This window comes from Carassius carassius, chromosome 20, assembly GCF_963082965.1.
Source record: "Carassius carassius chromosome 20, fCarCar2.1, whole genome shotgun sequence".
Taxonomy (NCBI): Eukaryota; Metazoa; Chordata; class Actinopteri; order Cypriniformes; family Cyprinidae; genus Carassius; species Carassius carassius.
In genome coordinates this window covers 19123423-19145193 of record NC_081774.1, presented here as the reverse complement: position 1 = coordinate 19145193, position 21771 = coordinate 19123423, and the positions used below count along the sequence as shown (strand labels likewise).

The 21771-nt window shown below is 37.1% G+C and overlaps 1 protein-coding gene across 1 annotated transcript; it reads left to right on the top strand.

Moving 5' to 3' along the window:
• The first annotated feature begins 15172 nt into the window (after window positions 1-15172).
• Window positions 15173-20377, top strand: LOC132096611 (paired mesoderm homeobox protein 1-like). Its single transcript, XM_059502074.1, has 4 exons — window positions 15173-15862; window positions 17773-17948; window positions 18102-18283; window positions 19518-20377. The coding sequence occupies exons 1-4, from the start codon at window positions 15616-15618 to the stop codon at window positions 19648-19650; spliced, it is 738 nt and encodes a 245-aa protein (XP_059358057.1). The 5' UTR covers window positions 15173-15615; the 3' UTR covers window positions 19651-20377.
• The last annotated feature ends 1394 nt before the right edge of the window (window positions 20378-21771 follow it).

Below are 21771 nucleotides of genomic sequence, written 5' to 3'. Positions count from 1 at the left end.
GGTTGTGTATTTGGGTGAGGCCCAATCGTGTCTAATAAACATATGGGAAAGCATAATAAACTGGGGAGTATGGCTGCTATGAACGTTTGTCCTAAAGCCCCAGAGGTAAACCCATACACTCAATTACCTCCATAAACATCCCACAGCACACTTTCTCTCGCTCTTTCTCTCTGTATGTGGCTGAGAGACTCACTCAGTTGTAATCAGCCCATATCTGGGCAAGAGTTTATTTACTGGGCTGAAGGAAAACAAAGGGACAATTTGAGCTTAACTAAATAAACTAGCTATTAACCCTATCCTCCACTTAAACAAATGGATTTAGCCAGTGTTTGCTTTTTCTTATACTTTCACAAGGGGTTGCATTTTAATGGTTTTAAGCACATGCATGTTGTTATGGATGTTATACTGCATTTTCAGCCAATTTCACGTACTAGAAATGCCTGTTTTCTATAACGTATTGATGTACAGTATGAAGCAAGGCTCAAAAAGAAGTCACTTTCCAACTAAGCAGCCTCTTGTTGATCAATGCGGCGTGACTAACTTAAACAATGTGTGAATTTTATGCCCTCAGGGAAAATTCCCAGCCACTTGCATACCTATGACTGGATTTTGCCCACAAAAATTTGCCAGACATTGGTAAATGTGACTGCACCTTAATGTTTGTAGAGAAAAATTGTAGCTTACTGAACTGGAATTCCACAACTTATTACAATATATTTGATGAAGGCATTACAACTTTAACTGTTAAGCTGATAAATCATTTATTTCCAAAGGTCTTGAAGCTGGTTGCCTCAAATATGTGAAATTTCCCAACCCTTTATAAAAAAAATTGTGTCCTGTGAGGGTGTGTTGACATGTTTAGCATCACCCAGTACGAAACCAACTGTTGCTGACACACAGTATCTGAGTTCAGACCCTGCTACAGGCCTAAGGACGTTTTCCTCAACCCCAGATGTTTAGTTGGTGGTCAGACACATCAGCTGGAGTTATATCCACTGCTAAGCAGTTTCCACAGGACAGTGCGCCCTGTTTAAAGCAAATGGGAGGTGGTTCCAGACTAATTGGTGGAAAAGTTCTATTCTGTGGTCACAACAGTGCTTATATTGCAAGTTGCCAAGTTAAATTACTAGTTTTTAAATATGAGTGATCTTTGAAAGAAAAACTGCAGAAAAGACTCAACAATTATATTGTGCAATATTCTTTATTATTTTACTTTATAAAAATGAGTGATGATATAATACCCCAACTTTAACTGCTTATATCACTCCACTTATTTATGTTTGATATTTTCAGATTGTCAGTCTGTGTATCAATAGTGGGGATTTTTCTGTGATTTTTTTCTGCAGGTTGGGTTAATGCACTAGTAGTTGGCGACAAACATTGGGTAGGTCTATATATAGCCTATTCAGTACTCATTCACTTATGTTACTAATTAACATGATATAACATTTGCTAAAGTAAATACAGCATCTTTCAGCTTTTATATTATGCGTAAAAGGTGTTTTGTATCAGTATTGCTTTGTCCTTTGTGGCCACTGAGGCTGAATGCAGAAGCAATCATGCGTAGAGCCCTTAAAAACTAATATTGGTATGCTGGCCATGGTAGAACTTGTTAAAAACATGTCATTAAACTGATATAGATTTAAAATATACTTCCGTTAACTTTTTTCTGGGGGACTAATTCTATATTTATGAATACAAATTTAAATGTTAAGTGATTATTCATAAAAAATGACAGAAACCTATGCATTTGATAAGTTACTTTTTCAATCGGGTCATGGCCGTAATAAATATACAAAATACAAAAAATACTACTATTATAGTATTGGTTGTTAATTAATATTTCTGCATTTTATTACAATTGTGTGCATATGTTTTAACCCAGGAACTGTGTGAACACAAATTTACATTGTGCTAAAACATCCCAAAGCAAACTAAACACCATTGAGCTAAACATTTATATCACTTCAAAAAATAAAATAATAATAACATAATAATTAAAATATATAAAATATAAAAATATTTAAAATGCAGCTCTGTACATTAAATTAATGTAAAAACAGTTATTTAATATTTTTGTCATACTGCACAGCTGATTGGTGAAAAAATAGCTACTATAGTTAACAACATTGCCAACACTGATAAAATCAACAATATTGGGTCATTTTGAAGATCTCAGTTGACAAGCTTTGAGTTAAGGTTGGCTGACCCTTCTGCAAGTCCTCTGAGTGGTCTTTTTGCATACAATGTCTATGTGTCTCACTAATTTCATCACTTCCCTCAACCACCTGTCAAACCTGTCTCCACCTTGGTCACTCTGGTATAAATAAAATGCATATATGACTCAGATACACACTTTAGATTGGACAGGCTGAATATTATGCATTCTATTAAGATCGCTACTGTTTGAAATGCAATATTCAGGGATTTTGGCTGAACTGTGCTTGAATGTTTTCAGTTGGGAAAGGGGTTTCTGTGACTTTAGGTCAGTGGGAACAAGATATTGATTGGGGCACTGGGGTTTTGACAATCCCTGCATCTGACCATGACTTTAGTTTGATTATGTATGAGTAAGTACATTTGGGGCTAGATCAAGAAACCTGGCTTTTGTACAGGAAATGGAGATGTATTGCTCCTAATGGTAATTGAAAACATGAGGCAAGTCTCTGATGGTAACACACTCCCTGAAGAGTGTTCGGCTTCAACTAACTGGTGTGCTCAATTCATTCTCGAATGACAGTTCTAATGCCAAACACACACACAAAAAATCTCATTTAAAACCTTTTTTAAATGAGTTTATACAACAGTTAGTTCTGGTTCTCAAATTTGATTGGCCGAGTGGCGTTCCAATTGTGCTGACACAGAGTGTTGAAGTGATGAATTATTTTTGTAGGCCAGCCCGGAAGTTACCATCACCCTGTTTCTCTTGACAGAAACCCAATTGGATTTTCCCAATGCTTTTGGGTTATTGCAGAAATTAAATTCAGTGACCAACAAAAGTTTAGTTCAGCTTCCGACAACTCTTTCTGCCTTTATATATATATTCTTTTCTTTGAAAGTTCCTTTAAACACAAGGTTGTGTAAGGGGACTATAGTGAGTAGATGAGTTCAGCATGATGACCTTTAATATCCCCAACAATCTCTTGTCAGCAACCACCCTTTTAAGGCAAGTAAAAGCTCACAATAACCAAACACCCATTTAAAAAAAACACTGATTTCTGGACAGTGGGAAAAGGAGGAGTATAATGCTAACTTGTTTCCAGGTTCAACCTAAAGAATAGTCACTGTCGGTCTGTGTATGAGCAGTGGGGATTTTTCTCGACAAGAGAAGTTTGAATTATTAAATCAAACCGTTATAATTGATTCAGATACAGATCTATTATCAGTGAGTCACTGAATCATTCACTCAACCTATTTGTTCAAAAACACTGATTCATTCAGGAGCTAAACACCACTATGCCAGTTCTGTGTTGGCTTCATTTGAAATTATTTTTGTTGGTGGAGCAGAAATAGACAAAGTAAATGGCAACATTGTGTTTAAAATGTAAGGTACTACTCAGTATGACGTTCTTCTTTACTAAACCATTATAAAGCCATTATATCACACTTGCAATTATAGAGACATTAACAATATATTTTATGTATTAAGATAGTCCCCAAGATTAATTTGTGACCACCCTTTATATATTTTCATTCCTTTTTCATTTTTTTTTTCGAATTCATTCCTTCATTTTGATTTGGTTAAATCGTATGCATTTTCATAGGTAATCACATTGGTGATCTTATATATTCTTATAAAGCACTCTTGGGTGATATTGCTTAGTTGTTTCTTTAATTTTTCATTACCTAAATCTACAAAAATCACACATAATTCATAAAACCTTCTGTCTTTCATGCACAGTGATCAAGCCCCGACCAGGAGTTGGAAAGAGTGCCCTGCACCCTGCTCTGGGTCTCAGCATCCCAAACTCACTTCAGATGTGGAGGTCACAACTGGAAAATTAAAGAACAAATTCAGAACAGGAATAAGGGAGCCCATTGGTGGTTAAGAAAAGGTACACATCCTCCAAAGTAAGGTCAGGGTTGTCCAGAGAGCATATGGCCTCTTTAAACACAGTGATTAGTGAAGCCTGCCAATCAGAGATTTGCAGTGTAACGCACATGAGGCACATATGCAAGCACATCCATACACTTTGGCTTTGGCTTTTTTCCCTCCTTGAAGCTTTTGTTTATCCGTTTCCCCAGACAGAGCAGTGCCATATCTTTTTATATGTCACAGCTGAAGGCTAAAAGGACCTCTGGACTTGGGCTGCTGTGTTCATTTATGCTGGCTGGTTATTCTTTAACTATTCATCTTAGAAAATATCTGACTGGAAATTTCCTGTCCATATATCATGTCAAGTTTCTTTCTTGCTCAGCTTAAGATGAATTTTATAACTACAACTATTACTTAGAAGAAAAAGTATCAAAGAATGTGTGTGAATGCATGATTTGCAATGCAATTCACAGTGCATATAATTTGTTTAATGCATGTTGTTGATGTTTTTCAGTTACTCGGATCTTAATTATTGAATTATTAATTTCCTTTACAGACATTTGATGATGAGTAGAAACAATATATATATATTGTTTATATATATAAGCCTGCATTATTTGATCAAAAATACAGAAAAAACAGTAATATTGTGAAATATTATTACAACTTAAAATAATAGATTTCTATTTGAATATACTTGAAAAAAAATAATTTATGCCTGTGATGCAAAGCTGTATTTTCAGCATCATTACTCCAGCCTTCAGTGTCACATGAAACATCCAGTCTATCACATGATCATTTAGAAAGTGTTGGAAACAATTCTGCTCTCTAATATATTTGATGAATAAAAGGTTAAAAAGAACTGCATTTATTCAAAATAAAAATAAAAATTCTAATAATATATATTGTAATAATATATTTTCTTTACTATCACTTTTTATCAATTTAACACCTCCTTGCTGAATAAAAGTATTGATTTTATTTAAAAAAAAAAAAGAAAGAAAAAAAATTACTGACCCCAAATTACTGACCAGTAGTGGATATTGTTATTACAAAACATTTATATTTTAAAAACATAGCTTCTTTCTTTTTTTACTTTTTATTCATCAAAGTATCCTAAAAAAGTATCACATGTTCTGAAAAATATTAAGCAGCAGAACTGTTTCCAACTTTGATAATGAATCATCATATTAGAATGATTTCTAAAGGATCATGTGATAATGATCCTAAAAATTCAGCTTTGCATCACAGAAATAAATGATCATTTAAAGTATAATAAATTTAAAAACAATTATTTAAATTGTAATAATATATCACAATATTACTTTTTTTCTGTATTTTTGATCAAATAAATGCAGGCTTGATGAGCAGAAGAAACCTCTTTCAAAAACATTAAAAATAGTAATGTTTCCAAACTTTTGTTCTGTACTGTATATATATATATATATATATAAATTATAAATAATAGATTAGTTATAGATTCAAAACAGTCATAATACTAGTGTTCTTTCTCCTGGAGACTATTCCATTAATATTTTAGTGTCATCTGTAAAAATCATTATGTTATTTTCAATACTTTAGCATCAACAGGTTTTCCCAAGGCTACAACGCAGCACTGAGCTTCCAGTCTATGCTCTCCACTGTGAATATACTGTGCAAATCTAAAATATTTTGAAACCTAATTTCCTGTTTCCTGCTTGAATCCTTTATGCTGCCATGGCTACATTCGCCTCGGGCTCCCCAGCATTTACATCTCATCATATCGATGGAAAAGTTGGCTGCCAATTTGTTTGAGTTAATGGGTGATAGTTGATGAAAATACTCTCTGAATGACAAGCTGCCTTTGAGTTTGGAAACTTCAGCGACACTCGCTGCATCCAGCGCATTGATTTATTTCCTATTTGTGTGTTTTAGGTTTGGTTCACCCAGTATAAATAAACCTTAAGAGTGAAATGGAGGAATGCACATATCCTGTTCATAAACAAAGCTTATTTTTGATTAAGTGCTCTCAAATGTTCATTAGCTGTGATTCAAAGGTTCATTCAGAGGGGTTATGGTGTGTTGAAATTAGGTGGCTCACTGTATCAATCTTAGCCCCAACCATGATGAACAAAAAAAAACTGTTTGTTGATAACAATGCATTTCACTCTTTTATTTACATTACTGTTTAAAGACCAAAAACAAATAAGATCCACCCATGAAAAATAGATAAAAACGCTAATATTAATTGATTATCCAGAGAATACGAAAAAGGTGCCACGTACAAAGTGTGCAAACCTTTTTGGGCTTAACCCTTCATCATGAAGGTTCATGAAGGTTTAAGCCTGGAAACATTTTGCACACTTTATTTGAGTGTTTTGGCCTATTTTTTTGCATGCAGATCTTATTTGTTTTGATCTTTGAGCTATTTTTGGATCTACGCACCACCAGAAGTTAATATATTTTATTGGAGTTGGACTTGTGTCTGGTGCTATGCTTTTCTAGTCTCTTCATATACAATACTAAATCAAATTAATGTTTCTAGCTTTGACCTTGATGCTATTTCTATTTTTCCATCGGCTACTATTAGAAACTTATGTATCATTCTAGACCCACCAATGCCCTTGGATGACCACATTAGCAAACTTTCCAAAGCTGCTTTTTTTCAACTACGTCGAATTGCACAACTTCGTCCTTTTCTCAGTTGAAAAGATGCGGAATCATTAGTGCATGCATTTATTACCAATCGCCTAGACAATTGTAATGCTCTTTTCTCTGGCTACCAGCTCACTCCATCGTCCGTCTGCAGTACATTCTAAATACTGCCAGATTATCAACTTCCACAAAAAAATCTACTCACACTACCCCTATTCTATTTAATCTTCACATGTTGCCTGTATCTATTCGTGTGCAATACAAAATTCTTCTGCTCGCCTTTAAGGCACTCAAAGGTCTTGCTCCCTCCTATCTTTCTGACCCACTCTCTTCTTATATACCTTCTCGCACACTCCCATCTTCTTATTCCGAACTTCTTTGTGTACCTAGGTTCCGCCTATCTTCAATGGGCGGCAGGTCCTTTTCCTTTATTGCACCCCAACTTAAAACTTATTTGTTTAATCAACACTATCACTAATTTACATTGTGTATTTGTCCATTTTGTTTTCAATTTCTATGTCTTTACTACATAATCTGTGTAATATGCAACAGCATTATTTGCAACTGAATTGGGCAAATGTCCAATGAAATTGTTCCTTGTTATCAATATTTGTTGCTTTGGTGTACCATGTTCAACGTCCTTGAGCTCGGGAAAGGCACTATATAAATTAAACATATTATTATTATTAATACTGTTCAAATGTTTAGTATCAATAAGGTAACTTTTATGACTTTTACTAGAGCGATTTTATTCAACAAGGATTAATTAAACTGATCAAATTTGACAGTAAAGACATTTATCATGTAACATTATATTTGTATTTCAAATAAATACTGTTCTTTTGAACTTTCTATTGATCAAATAATACTGCAAAATACATATTACAGTTTCCCCAAAAATATTAAGCAGTACAGCTGTTTTTAACATTGATGATAATAAGAAAGTCCTCTAAGAGACTTTATACCTGTCATGGTTCTGCCTTCATGTCCTGATTTTTGTCTTGTGGCAGGATCATGACAGGCCCGTGTTTTGTGTACAAGCACATGGCCTTGTCTTTGGGCCATGTGCTTGTGTTGTCTCGTTTCCTTGCCCCGCCCCCCTTGTTACCCTAGTTTTGTCATCATTGATTTACCTGTTCCACCTGTGTTCATTAGTAGCCTCCCTTTATAACCCCGTGTGTTTCTCTGTCCCTTTGTTGGTTCATTGTCAAACATTGCCATATTTTGTCAAACATTGTCTAATATTGTCAAAGACTGTCTAACATTGCGTGTCAATCTATGTGAGATCTGTCTGTGAGTACGTCTATTGAAAGTCTTGTCAAAGTAGAAGTGTGATCCTGTTTTTGTTATAGTGTAGTTTGTCAAGTGTTAGTCTAGTTTATCTCTCGTCAGTCTTGCCCTTGTTTTGCCCCCTCGTGGGTTTTGTTTTCCTGTTTTTTTTTTTTTTTTGTACAATAAACTGTTGCTGTGACTACTGTCTGCATTTGGGTTCATCCTCCTCCATCCACATAACAGAATGAACCGACCAGCAAGGAACCCAGCAGACAGTATGTCCTCCTTTGAGCACTACACCGACGACCTTGCACAATGGTGGCGGAGGGCTACCGACGATGCAAGGAATGGCAAGCTGCCAATTCCTCCCCAGGGAGAGCGGTCCCTGGGAGAGTATGCTCGGGTCGCGAATGAGAGGCTGTTTCTACCAGATAGTCTCCTCAACCGCTACCTCATAGCGGGCCTCAACACTCCTCCACCCCTGGCAGAACGGGAGAAGCTGGTCGGCTGCTCGTTTGGCGATATGGTGGATTGTCTGTCGCAGAGGGAGTCGCGGGGGTCCACCTTATTGACACTCTCACCCAAGCTGCCAGTGATCCCGGAGGGTCATGTCCTGGCAGTGGTTACCCAGGGGAATCAGGCAAGTCACAGATCCCGCTGAGCTTCACCAACCGGCCACATGTCCGGCTCTGTCTTCCACACCGCGACCTAAGAGGAAGAGGAGGAGAAAGGGAGTCTCTCGCCCTTCATCTCTGCCGGCCCCAGAGCCCGCTACTGCAAGCGCTCTCCCAGGTGCTGTCCCAGAGCCCGCTATCATGAGTACTGCAGAGAGAGTCGCGGCCGATTCAGCTGCTGAAACTGTCTTGCGGGCTGTTTCCGCGCATCAAGAGATGCCTGTCCTCGTCGCTGCTGACACTTTGGCAGAATATCTAAAGCGTCTTGTCCAGATTCTCGAAGCCCCTGGCAAGTCTGTCATGTCTAGTACTGAGTCCAATGATTCTACGAGCGCCATACCCCAGTCGGCTGCCGTGATGGCCGAACCCCAGTCGGCTGCCGTGAGCGCCGTACCCCAGTCGGCTGCCGTGAGCGCCGTACCCCAGTCGGCTGCCGTGAGCGCCGTACCCCAGTCGGCTGCCGTGAGCGCCGTACCCCAGTCTGCTGCAGACGATGATCTCCCCGATTCAGAGATGGGGAGCTCTATTCTGGCTTCTGCTCCAAAGTCACCCGCAGTATCCCCTGTCTTGTCTCCTGTTGTGTTGCCTCCTGTCTCCACTGTCAAGCTGCCTACTGTTTCCCCCAAGTCATCCCCTCATGCGTCTCCAGCCAAGTTCCCCCGGAGTCCCAGTCCCAGTCCTCAGTCCTCGTCCCGGAGACCCAAGACCCCCAGTCCTCCCATCCACCCTGGACTGCCCTCTAAGGGCTTTGTGCTTCCCCCACGTCCTCTGCCTTGTTTATTGTTTTTGATTTTGCACCCTAACCCTGTGATTGTTTTTTCATGTTTGCCTTTAGTGTTATTTGTCATGTCCTGTTGGTTTGTGTCTTTGTCCCAGTCAGTCGTGTCCCTTGTTTGATGTTCCCTTGAGGAGCGTCTGGAAGCCGCTCCTTAAGGGAGGGGTTCTGTCATGGTTCTGCCTTCATGTCCTGATTTTTGTCTTGTGGCAGGATCATGACAGGCCCGTGTTTTGTGTACAAGCACATGGCCTTGTCTTTGGGCCATGTGCTTGTGTTGTCTCGTTTCCTTGCCCCGCCCCCCTTGTTACCCTAGTTTTGTCATCATTGATTTACCGGTTCCACCTGTTGTGTTCATTAGTAGCCTCCCTTTATAACCTCGTGTGTTTCTCTGTCCCTTTGTCGGTTCATTGTCAAACATTTGCCATATTTTGTCAAATATTGTCAAAGACTGTCTAACATTTGCGTGTCAATCTATGTGAGATCTGTCTGTGAGTACGTCTTGTCGAAGTAGAAGTGTGATCCTGTTTTTGTTATAGTGTAGTTTGTCAAGTGTTAGTCTAGTTTATCTCTCGTCAGTCTTGCCCTTGTTTTGCCCCCTCGTGGGTTTTGTTTTCCTGTTTTTTTTTTTTTTTTTTTTTTTTTTTTTTTTTTTTGTACAATAAACTGTGTTGCTGTGACTACTGTCTGCATTTGGGTTCATCCTCCTCCATCCACATAACAATACCAACCACAAACTTTTGAACGCCAATGAGTCTTTTCCATCCACTATTAACACCTCTACAAAGATGCAGATGCTAAATAAAATCAAATAAAGTAGTTTTTCACAGTTTAAAATTTTTTAATCTCGTCAATCCCAAGTAATGAAATAATACAGTCCTTCTTCGCTAATATCCCATATTTGCTTCTTCTCAATGTGCTGTGACAAATTGATTTGACGTTTGTCCTCAAGGAATCATTTTGGAAAGAAATATGACTTTATGGATTTGGCCTAAATTTGTCCTTTGTCTTGACATACTAGTAATGTATTCAGTCTTCGAAACACAATTATCATATTTTCATTGATGGGCTCTCTCCATCTTTTGCAGCCCATGTGTTTTCTATCAGAACACCCTTTTTGTGCCAGCACACTCTGGCACATGAGAAACTCCTCATATTGTGACTAATGGGCGTTTTGTTTTTTAGGATACGTTATTAGAAATTAATAGGCAGCTCTGTGAAGCTGGACCTTGGGTGTCAACGGACTGTTTTAAAGTTCCAACTCAAGCGTTCTCTTTCCCAAATACACACATCCACATCAACTGTCTCACATCTCTGCTTGTGTTACATGGTTTCCTCCTGAAACCATAACCATCCAAATGCTAAAAGAGGAAAGCAGGCTCTGATTTCAGAACCAGGCCTGCTGATAAAATAAGAATTGAATAGACAAATTAGGAATAATTGGATTTGCGTTGCAATCTGAACAGTCAACTTACATTTGCATTTGGGAAAAGCTGAAGCAGACCAACACTACTCCTATCACTGCATATGATCGCACTCTCCATGAGGTCCTGCAATAGGAGCCTGGCCATTGGCCCATCACTCAATAACTGGGCTAATGGCCTAACACTTCCCATTAATAAATGACTACTTCTCCCAGCCTCTCGCTCCTTCAGAGGTGATATTCATCACTGCTCTTAATTTTGTTTATCTTTTCATGCTCTCTCCCCTCAGCGATGGCCATCAGTTAACCACTCTGGCCTTCCTCTTCACAGCCTCAGCCCGTCAGCCAACAGGGTCAAAGGGTTAATATAAGAATGAGCCTAATTTCCAAACAGCTTTAAGTCCCTTGTGGTTTCTGGAATGTGAAGAAGTGATGCTTAAATGCTGCAGTCCAGACCAAGACGATCAATTTATTATGAACTAAGACAACCGAGGGGATAATTTGAAGGAAATGACTATTATTTTCAGGGATGTTGGCCTGATCACCAGAGAACAGAAAAATACAAGACCGATCTCTGTAGGGATCTGTTTTTTTGTTTTGGATTTGATCAGGCATTGTCTTGGTAACATACATATATTTTTTAGAGTGGTTACTGGCCAGTAGTAGGAACGTTTTAGACACAGTTCTTTCTTTTTTTATCAGGGTTCAGCATTTTATAATTGCTTTTCAATATTTTTTTAAATCTTTTAATATTAACAAATTAAATTAATTCGTTTTTTTTAGTCTATGTTTTTTTTCAGTCTCATTTCCCTAAGAAAGATAGATTGCAAATGCTGTTTGCAAATACAATATAGCAAATAAATTAGTCTAGTTTATACATGAAATATATACTATTCATATCCTCAGAAATGTGCTTTTTCAGTCAAAAACAAAAAGATTTCAAGGCAGGTGCTTTACTTGTTTCCCTGTATAAATATACTTTTTAAAGGAAGGTTAAGCAGAATCGTTTAAGATATCATCCTCATAAAGAAGGCCAGTTTTAGACTGTAAATTAGACTAGGCCTACATCATGCCTGTTTTAGCAGTAGTTCATCTTCATAGAGCAGCATTCCTCTGGATCTGCTTTTCATTTAGTGGAGTTCCTCTCCAGACAACTTGGAAAAGTGTGTAACATGAGACGTAAAAAGACTGTGAGATAAATACAGAGCACTAACGCCGCTGGCCACGCATTAGTTATAGATTGTAGCTTTTGACACAGTATGTAAACGAAGGGGGTTAAAATAATTGGATTACAATAAATCATTAATAACTACTGGACATGTTTTTTTCGCGCGGTCTAAAAGAAGGTTAGACATCTAAATCGTGTATATTAGGTTAAGAATTAAAGTCAGGACAGCTGCAGAATTTAAAATGCAAGTCATTTATGACATTTAATTGCGGTTTATAAAATGTTTAGCATTTTAATTTTAACGGTATGTCTTAAAAAAAACAGTGTTCAAAGTTCATATTTGTAAAGGGAGACTATAAAACTTTGATAGTCACGTGCAGGCTTTACTAAAGGTTGTTTTTTCTTCAATGTGAGGCACATTCCTATCATTTAATGTGCATCTATTCAGTTTATATGATACAACTGTTCTTTCTTAGGTCCTTGTTTCTTTCTTTGCTGTGCTCGTTAGACAAACATGTGAGAAAATGTCCCGATGCTGAAAACAAATGTTGTGTAAGGCAAGGTGCACATAGGTTTGTAATGCACTCTGAGGTCCACGAGGCAGTAGGCCTATAATTATGAAGGATTCGGCACGAGCCCCAATTACAAGAGGATCCTCGAGTCTAATTATAACAATTATCCTAACGATCCAATTGATCTCTATATCTTAGACGGACATGTGATATGATCCATGTGAGAAATGGTCCGTGCAAATATGCAACAAAACGGCGTTGCTTACATTAAACTTGCCGTCCTCCGTGTTGTTGACAATAAAAATGGGAAAGAAACAAAAAACAATATTAGAATAAAATCTAATATTAATACATTAGGCTACGTGCATACTTTAATTATGATTGGTTAAATAAACTATGTAGGATATAAAATATATATAGCTTAGGGTGCATGAATTAAGGGTGATTAGGAAAGGTTTTTTATGTAGGCTATCAATCCAAATGTTCAAGTAGAGTTATTCCTAATTGCTAACTTTATCCTTAATTATCTATTTATTCGAAGCAAATTTCATATTGCTTGTAAATCTGGAATGAATTTTGCCACGTTTTTGTTCATGTAGCCTATTCTTGAGGCACTAATAATTTAGTTCCATTATTTACTTTACAACGTCTGTTATTGTCAATAAACCTATATCACCGTCTATTGATATCATTAAAAAAACTATCTTTGTGTTTATCGTATTATAAAAATTACCAATCGTTAATTATGTAGGCCTACTAGTTGTTTCTAATAGCATGCGATTTTCATTTCTTTCTTTTTTTTCTTTTAATAGCGGATGAAAAGAGCGTAATGATAGTCTCAAATCGTTTTTGTTGCTGTCAGTGCATTCATGACCTTTCTTGCACCCTCCCAATAATAAAAGCAAGGCAACTGATGTCTTCAAAATAAAAACCAACCACATTTTAATACAGTTCATATATGACTAAATGACCGTTGTCATTGTTTTTCCAATGCAAACATTTAATTTTTTAATATCGTTCCAGAGTAGATTAGCTTATTATTTTTACTTTTCGTTTTACAGTTTAACTTTTTTGTATTGCCAATGCTACTTTTCAGAGAATAGTTAGAGGTTACTATACACATTTAATTAGGCCATTTTATTAGGCCTACTTTTTTTTGCATAAATGTATTTTGTTCTCATATTCAGATGAAACTGCTTTAAGCCTTGCTCATGAAGAAAATTATGGAGGCAGATCAAAAATTAAACCTGCTATATATACGGGCCTAGTTTTGCGTTCCTTAAAGAGGCAAGAACTTTCATTCTTCACAAAGATTCAAGGTTTCGATATGTGGCAGATTTATGGGCAGAATAAAATAATAATAATAATAAAAGCAAAGCTGCGCACTGGCACAGGGCAGCGAGCTGGGCTTCGAGGGAGAAATGGGATTTTGGGGGAAAACTAATGATGAAGAAAGATCTCCTCAATCCAAGCTCCTTAATTAAATGCACGGAAAGAACGAGAGAGGCACTGCACATCTGGATTCAATCTGCGCCCCTTTGATGGCATCAAGTGTTCTTTTCCCAGACCTAGGAGGCTGACAGAGGCAGCTTGGAGCCTGAACATGTCAGTGCGACACATGCAGAGCTCGATCCCCTCCTGTCGAGAGACAAGCGCACGCAATGCTTCGATGTCATCTGTAAACCGATTCAAAAAGAACAACATTTTAGTGTCACCTCATGGACTGACACCAACAGCCTACAGAACGGACGAGAGGCCTATTCATATTATCCAATAGCTTTGCCAGTGTGAAACTTTGATCGTTTTGAGTGTTCGTGTTAATATGATTTTAGGCTAAGCTTCACAAGATCGTTGTCCCTTTATTCAAACTTGTCTGAGATCACAGCATATAATTTAGGATGACTATTTTATTCAGCCGGGAAAGAAAAAAGTAATTGAGATCATTGCAAAGAGACTGTTCAGTTGCAGCATTTAATCATTGACAGTTAGGATACTGATCAATAAAGATGTTTTTAAATGTCTTTAAAACAAAGTCGACGAAGAAAAAAAGAAAATACATAGGTATATTAATAATATTATATAGAGAGAGAAAAAGAGAGAGAGAGAGAGGCCTATATATAATATTATATATTATAATATTATAGCATATTTTATAATTGTATTATTATTATTATTAAAAGGTCTTTGTTTTCTTACATGACAACAAAATGGCTTCCTAAATGTTTGTTATTATGCAATTGTTTGAGTGTGACTACAAAAATGCTGACATATACATTTATATATATATATATATATATATAATAATTATTATTATAATAATGGCAAATACGCCTATGCCAAATTTTCATTTAGACATATTTTTTATTTAAAGACCAAATTCGTTGAATTAGGAAATTCCAACAAATTTGTTAATGTAGGCTAAGAGTTGTATTCAAGTCTGTTTCTGAAGGCTATTCATTGATTTTTTTTAGATCATGACAAAAAATCAATAAAAATAAATAAATAAATCATCATCACGTTGACCCATTAATTACTGAGTAGCTATTTCAGTTGGGTGTTGGAGTGGAGAAAGAGACATGACTTCGCTAAACGCTAAAAACGCCGGAAAAAAACATTGTCGTGTAATTAGGGCTTCTTATGTCTATCATCCCTCCCCAGGGCTTCAAATGCTCGTGTGTTTTGCTCTCAGACTCCCCTCAGCGCCAGTGTGTGTCGTCTGAAGAACCGGAGGAAGAAGCGGAGAGACAGACGCTCGTCAGACCTCCTACTATTGGGTGTTAGTCGTTCATCTCATGCCATCAAACTTTTCTCTCCAGTTTACTCATTCCCTCACTCTCGGAGCGAGAGGGGAACGTCTCTGTTACAGAAACTAGAGGGAGTCAGCGGGTAAAGGCGAAGACTTTGGAGCTCTTGAATTGGAGATGTTTCGGTGATGCCTTTTTTCCGTAAAGTTCAATAAAAGAACGGTAATTACGCTTGTTTGGATCCTCACGACGCTTTCTGAACAACAACGGATGAAAAAATCTAAATCGATCTATTTGTCGAGCACAGAGTGATTGTTTATGGTCAAGACTTAACTCATGTTGGTTAGAGGATATTTTGGGTCTCGTCAGTTTGCGTCATGACTTCCAGCTATGCTCATGTAATGGACAGACAAGCCACGTTAACTAACCGACTGGAGAGTGCGATCACCGCAAATCAGGATCATTTACAGGCGAAGAAGAACTTTTCAGTGAGCCACCTGTTGGATCTGGAGGAGGCGCGGGAGATGGTGGGAGCTCAAGCGGAGGAGAGCGCAGGAGAGGCGGGCAGGAGTATGCTGGAGTCCCCGGGGCTGACCAGCGGCAGCGACACGACACAGCACGAGAGTAAGTCCATCAGCAAAACATGATGCTCGTGCAGTGGCGCAAAACATTCGTAGCATTTAAGTATCAGGACCATAATAATCTTAATTTCCTAATTTAATAAGAAACGATTTCAACTTCAAAAGTCGTAAAGGGAAAAAAAAGTAAATTAGTTAGGCTACTTCATGAAAATGACTTCTGTTTAAGGTTTTCCCAATTACAAAAATAAATAAATAATAATATTAATAATTCAGTGAATGCAATTAAATTGTAACCTAGATTCTAATGATCTTTAATTGGCAGGCCTACATATGAAAACAAACACATGAATGTGTTTAGCACCTTACAGTGCAGAAAACTGTCCCGTTAGCAGATGTGTGACAGTGACCGACCTCCTTCTATAAGCGCTTATAAGAGGACACGAGTGCGTTCTGCATCATTTAGGCTACTTCACATGCGTTTAGATCGGGTTATAATAGGCTATAGTTATAGTTTCATTATAGCTAAAAGTTTGCTAAAATAAATCAAAATAAGCTTTTAAAAAGTGATAATTTTGCAAACATTTCAGACTGTAAGTCTGCATACTGTCATGGATGTAGACCTGATGTTGATAGAAGGCCCATTTTCTATTCACCTATTTGTTATTTTATTTTCAGTGAAGCCAACAAACCGAGTCTGCAAAATGCATAATAAGAAATAGGCCCTATAGATAGTTTTAATATTCTAGGGTTATTTAAAGATTTACAGACGTATAGTCCAAAGTTGCATTGAATTAAATATTTTATGAGTCACTAAAATTATTATTTTGCCATTTCAAATCGTAAATTAAACATAGCCTATAAAATTAAACCATATTTCAAGACTGAATGTAGCCTATAATCTATTAGAATTAACTTTGTATTTTGCATCATATCCGAAATTTTCAATTTAAAACATAACGAAAATTATTGTAAACACAAGCCTCTAATGCCACAATTACAGTCTAGTTTTTGCGAAACCTAGGCCTGTTTTTCTACATGATAGGCTTCATTTTATCCACATGCATGTTTTTTTATTTTATTTTTTATTTTATTAACCTAGCCACTAAGATTAAAACAAAATGTTTCTAATAAGTAACTAAATAAACTTAAATAAATAAATAAGTTAATAGATTGGCGCGTGTTTTCCGTATTTAGGGAAAATATAAAAGTAGGTCTAGCAACACGATTTAAGGCTCGTGTGGGCTTGTGTGAACATTTTACTCAACATTTCAGATGTTACTTCAGATGTAGCCTATTATTTTAAGATAAAAGACTTCTGAATAACCATAAATCTCGAATAGTTAATAAAAGACGATAAAGTTGAGATGCTTTTCGTTGTCACTAAGCTCACAGCTTTGACATGTAGAGCTGTTCATGCTCTGGGCCCGGCACTGATAACCTCTTCTTTCAACTGTGTTTGACTTCACGGCCTTGGAGGAACTGGGGCGAATCAATTCGCCACTGGGGTATTTTCTCCCTCTCTGGGAAGTTTTATGGAGCGATTTTAAGAACTGTTTGATGTCCAAAGATGAGTGAGTCTGCAACGAACTGCTTTTCCCCGGACAAAAACAGGCCCAGACATTATAATAGGCATTTTACTACAAGAAAAATCCAGAATAATTTTAGAAAGTCTTTAACCTTCCTTTAACTTACATTATCAAAAATAAAAAAAAGATCTTATGTGATCATGAGGGGAAAGTTGTAAAATATCAGTATAAAATGTAATAAAAGTAATTAAAAAATAGCTTGTCTCCAACACCCCCCCCCCCCCATATCCATAACAAACACTATTTTGACTTAATGTGACCATATGAATGTAATATCATTTTCCAGTCTGTAAGCCTGTTTAATGAGTAATGGGGATATTCATGTCATCCTAATATGTGTGTGTGTGCTTGTGTTTGTTTCCCCTAGATGAGCAACTCAACTCAGAGGAAAAGAAAAAGCGTAAACAGAGGCGTAATAGGACCACGTTCAACAGCAGTCAACTGCAGGCCTTAGAGAGAGTGTTTGAGAGGACGCACTACCCTGACGCTTTTGTCAGGGAGGACTTAGCACGCCGGGTCAACCTCACTGAAGCTCGAGTGCAGGTTAGCTATTTTATCATTTTATTCTGAAATGGTCTATTCATGTGGATGGAGCAGTGGCGCATACCTATACTTTACCTTCTCTTATTGCTCCATTCTGATGGTAAGGCTGCTCTACTATATATGCCAAACTGAGCACCTTTCATGATTTTCTAGGTGTGGTTTCAAAATCGGCGGGCTAAGTTTCGGCGAAATGAACGTGCAATGCTGGCCAGTAAAAATGCCTCGTTGCTCAAGTCTTTCTCAGGAGAAGTAACAGCCATAGAGCAGCCCATTGTCCCACGACCCGCTCCCAGACCCAATGACTACCTGTCCTGGGGCAGCTCACCATCGTACAGGTCAGATTTGTTTTCTAATTTTTTATGCCTCTTCATGCATTACCATTACCAATGCTGTGCTTTCTGTTGGTGTGGACATTATTGTGCAGAAGTTATAAGAGTATTCTGGGTTATTTACAAGTTATTGACAATGGATAGCATGTGTGAAATGAATATAATGTTGTCATCCCTCACTTAACTAAAAATGTAAATAAAAGTTAATTTACTTATGAATTAATGTGTAAAATATTCAACTATTGTGTTCCTGTAGCTCAATTGGTAGAGCATTGCACTATCAAGTGCAAGGTTGGGGTTCGATTCCCCGGGAACACATGATAGGTAAAAATTGATAGCCTGAATGCACTGTAAGTCGCTTTGGATAAAGGCGTCTGCTAAATGCATAAAGTTAATTTAATTTAATTTTAATTTAACTATTGCACCATTTCAAAGGTATAACCATTAAAAAAATTACTTTGACTTGAGGTCAAGGGTTCAGTTTCCAGGGAGTGCATGATTTAGATAAAATCTATACAATATAAAAACACTTTACAATGAAGTTCCATTTATTAACATTAGTTAACAAGAAAAAGCAATGAAAAATACTTATAATGCATAATGTTAATTAATTTCATCATTTAATAAAATCAAAAGTTGTATCTGTTAATATTATTTAATTGACATGTACTAACTAATGAGCATTAATGTTAATAACATTAACAAAAATGTATAAATACTGTAAAAATGTATTGCATATTGTTAGTTAATACATTAACAGATGTTAACTAATGGGACCTTATTTCAAAGTGCTACACAAATATTTGCAATGCAAGTAGCTTTGGATAAAAGTGTAGATATAAATCGAACTATCCATAAAATACTGTTTACATGGACCTAAATTGTGCACCGGCAGAAATTACACCAGTGATACATAACTAAAAATTTCAAAACTTTACAGCTTGAGTAAAAAGCATTTTTAGGGAAAATACCATCATACAATTTGGTATTTTTGTAATGGTAAAAAAACAAAAAGAAGAAAAATATAAAATTGAGGGAGTCCAAATTATTAAAATTTTAAAAAACAAAACTGAAATCAGAAATGTGGTGCCACATACGTTGTAAAACCCCCAGAATAGTACTGCATTTTCATCACAAACATAAATAAAATTAATAGAGACAGAGCATGCATTTCATTTAATTATTTATTATTAAGGAAAATATGAAATCTCATCCTTACAACTTAACCCTTTCCCTACAGCGCCATGGCAACTTATTCTCCATCATGTGCTTCCAACAACACAGCCCAGGGCATGAATATGGCCAGCAGTATCGCCAACCTGAGACTGAAGGCCAAAGAATACAGCCTGAACCAGGTACCCACAGTCAACTGAAGTGGACAGCAGGGCTGTCAGAGACTCATGTCAGAGAACATTCCCGATGTCCCCACAAAACTATTGACATAACTGTTGTTTTCTGTCCTCTTATATGTGTTTTACTCTTATCCACCGAGAAAAAGAAGCAAAGGAGAATTTCTTCAAGGTACAGAGCTTTCCTAAACCAATGATTTACATAAGGCTGTCATGTTCTTGGCATGTGGGAAAATGACATGTGGGAAAATTCAGTTTTGGAAAGCACAAAATGGAAACTTTCTCTGTTCACACTCACTGTGGCAGCAGGAGTGTGGTCATCCCGTTTGAAGACCGTGGCTTACTATAGATTGCTTTCTCGAGACCGTTGCTGACCACAGGGATTTGATGACCTCTGCGGAATCCATATACTACAATCTTGTGGACATCTGGGAAGTTTTTAGGATTTCCCCCTTGATTTCTCCTTGGAACTCATAAATATGCACTGAGGCCACAAATTGGCATTAGGATATTTTGATTATTTGGAGCCGGGTGAAATCTGGCTTCCTTTGATACCGTACTCTAAAATCACTCCTCACTGTTTTCACTTTATATCACGCCGGTGTTATTTGTTCATTTTGGCATATACAGAACTCTAGCCATGTATGTAAGCAATGCATTTGGAGCCTAGTTGATTTGACCATTTTATATTAAATATATCTTAACATGTAATATTCTTTTGCAATAAAGATGTCCAAGCAGTGTAACAGCATTGCGTTTCAGGGTTAGAGTGTCCTCAAACGTCTTTATGCCCTGTCAGAGAAAACTGCAGCAATCTGACCATGTTTTTATCACAACTGTGCTCATTCTGAACATGCGGTCTGCTCTTATTCTCTGGTTTGTTCTGTTGCCGGCAACAGTTCCACTTATCAGATGTTAAATCCCATTACATTATGTACTTATAGCCTTGGAGGAAGTGTTTTAGAATAAAACACTATTGGCCCTTTTAATTTATACTATTACGCAATAGAAGGCAGGTGAAATCATTCAGAAACCCAAGAATGGTGAGAGTTAGAGACACGAGCGCAGATGTGCTTTTCCAAAGCTAAACTGCTCAACGTGTGTTTGCAGGATCCTATAGACGGTTGTTACTCTTTCCTCCTCTCAGTGTGAGCATTTACCTTTAAACTGTAAAATAACTCTTCGTCTGGACTCCTGGGGGCTCCGCAAAGCAAGGAAATGACAAAATGTAGCTAATCAAACTGGCCATTTACACTGAGATCCAAACACTTCTAGCGCTGTTGTTCTTCCCCTGCCAGCTATCGTTCCATTAAAGTGCTTGTGTATTTGCTTTGGATTTGAAAAGGTTTTCAAGTTTGAAGAGAAAAATCAGCTGACAGGAGCATTTTGTGTGTTTTACTACCTGATGATGGAGTCTTTGAAACCTTTAAGCAGTCTTCAGGCCCGGCGCTGTTAAATTTTTGTTGAACAGGAATGTTTACTTTCAAAACAGTCTGTTTATGGCACAGGAAGTGATCGTTTGCGTTTAAGTGGCCGAGGGCTGTTTCTGAACGGCTGACACTGGCTTGTTTATGTACCTGATGGCTCCCTTGGTCTGCTGATTACATGTGACCTCGAGTGACCTCAGAGACAGTCAATTGGAGGAAGGCGGTGAGCCGGTGAGTTGTTTTTCTTTTCATCTGTCAGTCACAGCTCCATGAAAGAAATCTGTCGGCTGTCATCACTGTAATGGAACTCTTTAAATATGGCCCAACAATGTGTTGACATCATGTTTCATGGGATAAAACGAGATTCTCACACAGCATTGATGAAGTTATTAGATGTAACTGCACTGGGATACTTGCTTTTGACATGCTTAATTTATATATATATATATATATATATATATATATATATATATTTTTTTTTTTTTTTATATATATATATATAATTATTATTATTATTATTTATAAAAAATATATATAAAAGGGAAGCACAATGTACAGTATCAGTACCGTATTGGTCATGGGCTAATATTAGAGAATTTTTCTATTTAACTTATTTAATGCTCATTTTCTACATTTAAACTACCTTTGCTGTCATCTAACTTTCATTTTAATTTAATCTATTCAACTGTTCAAAGGTTTTGGGTCAGTAAGATTTCAT

Excerpts from the sequence above, each read along its gene's own strand:
- LOC132096611 (XM_059502074.1), top strand. The coding sequence starts at position 15,616 with ATGACTTCCAGCTATGCTCATGTAATGGACAGACAAGCCACGTTAACT. Across the intron at positions 17,949-18,101 it reads TCACTGAAGCTCGAGTGCAG|GTGTGGTTTCAAAATCGGCG; the intron begins GTTAGCTATTTT and ends ATGATTTTCTAG. Across the intron at positions 18,284-19,517 it reads GGCAGCTCACCATCGTACAG|CGCCATGGCAACTTATTCTC; the intron begins GTCAGATTTGTT and ends CTTTCCCTACAG.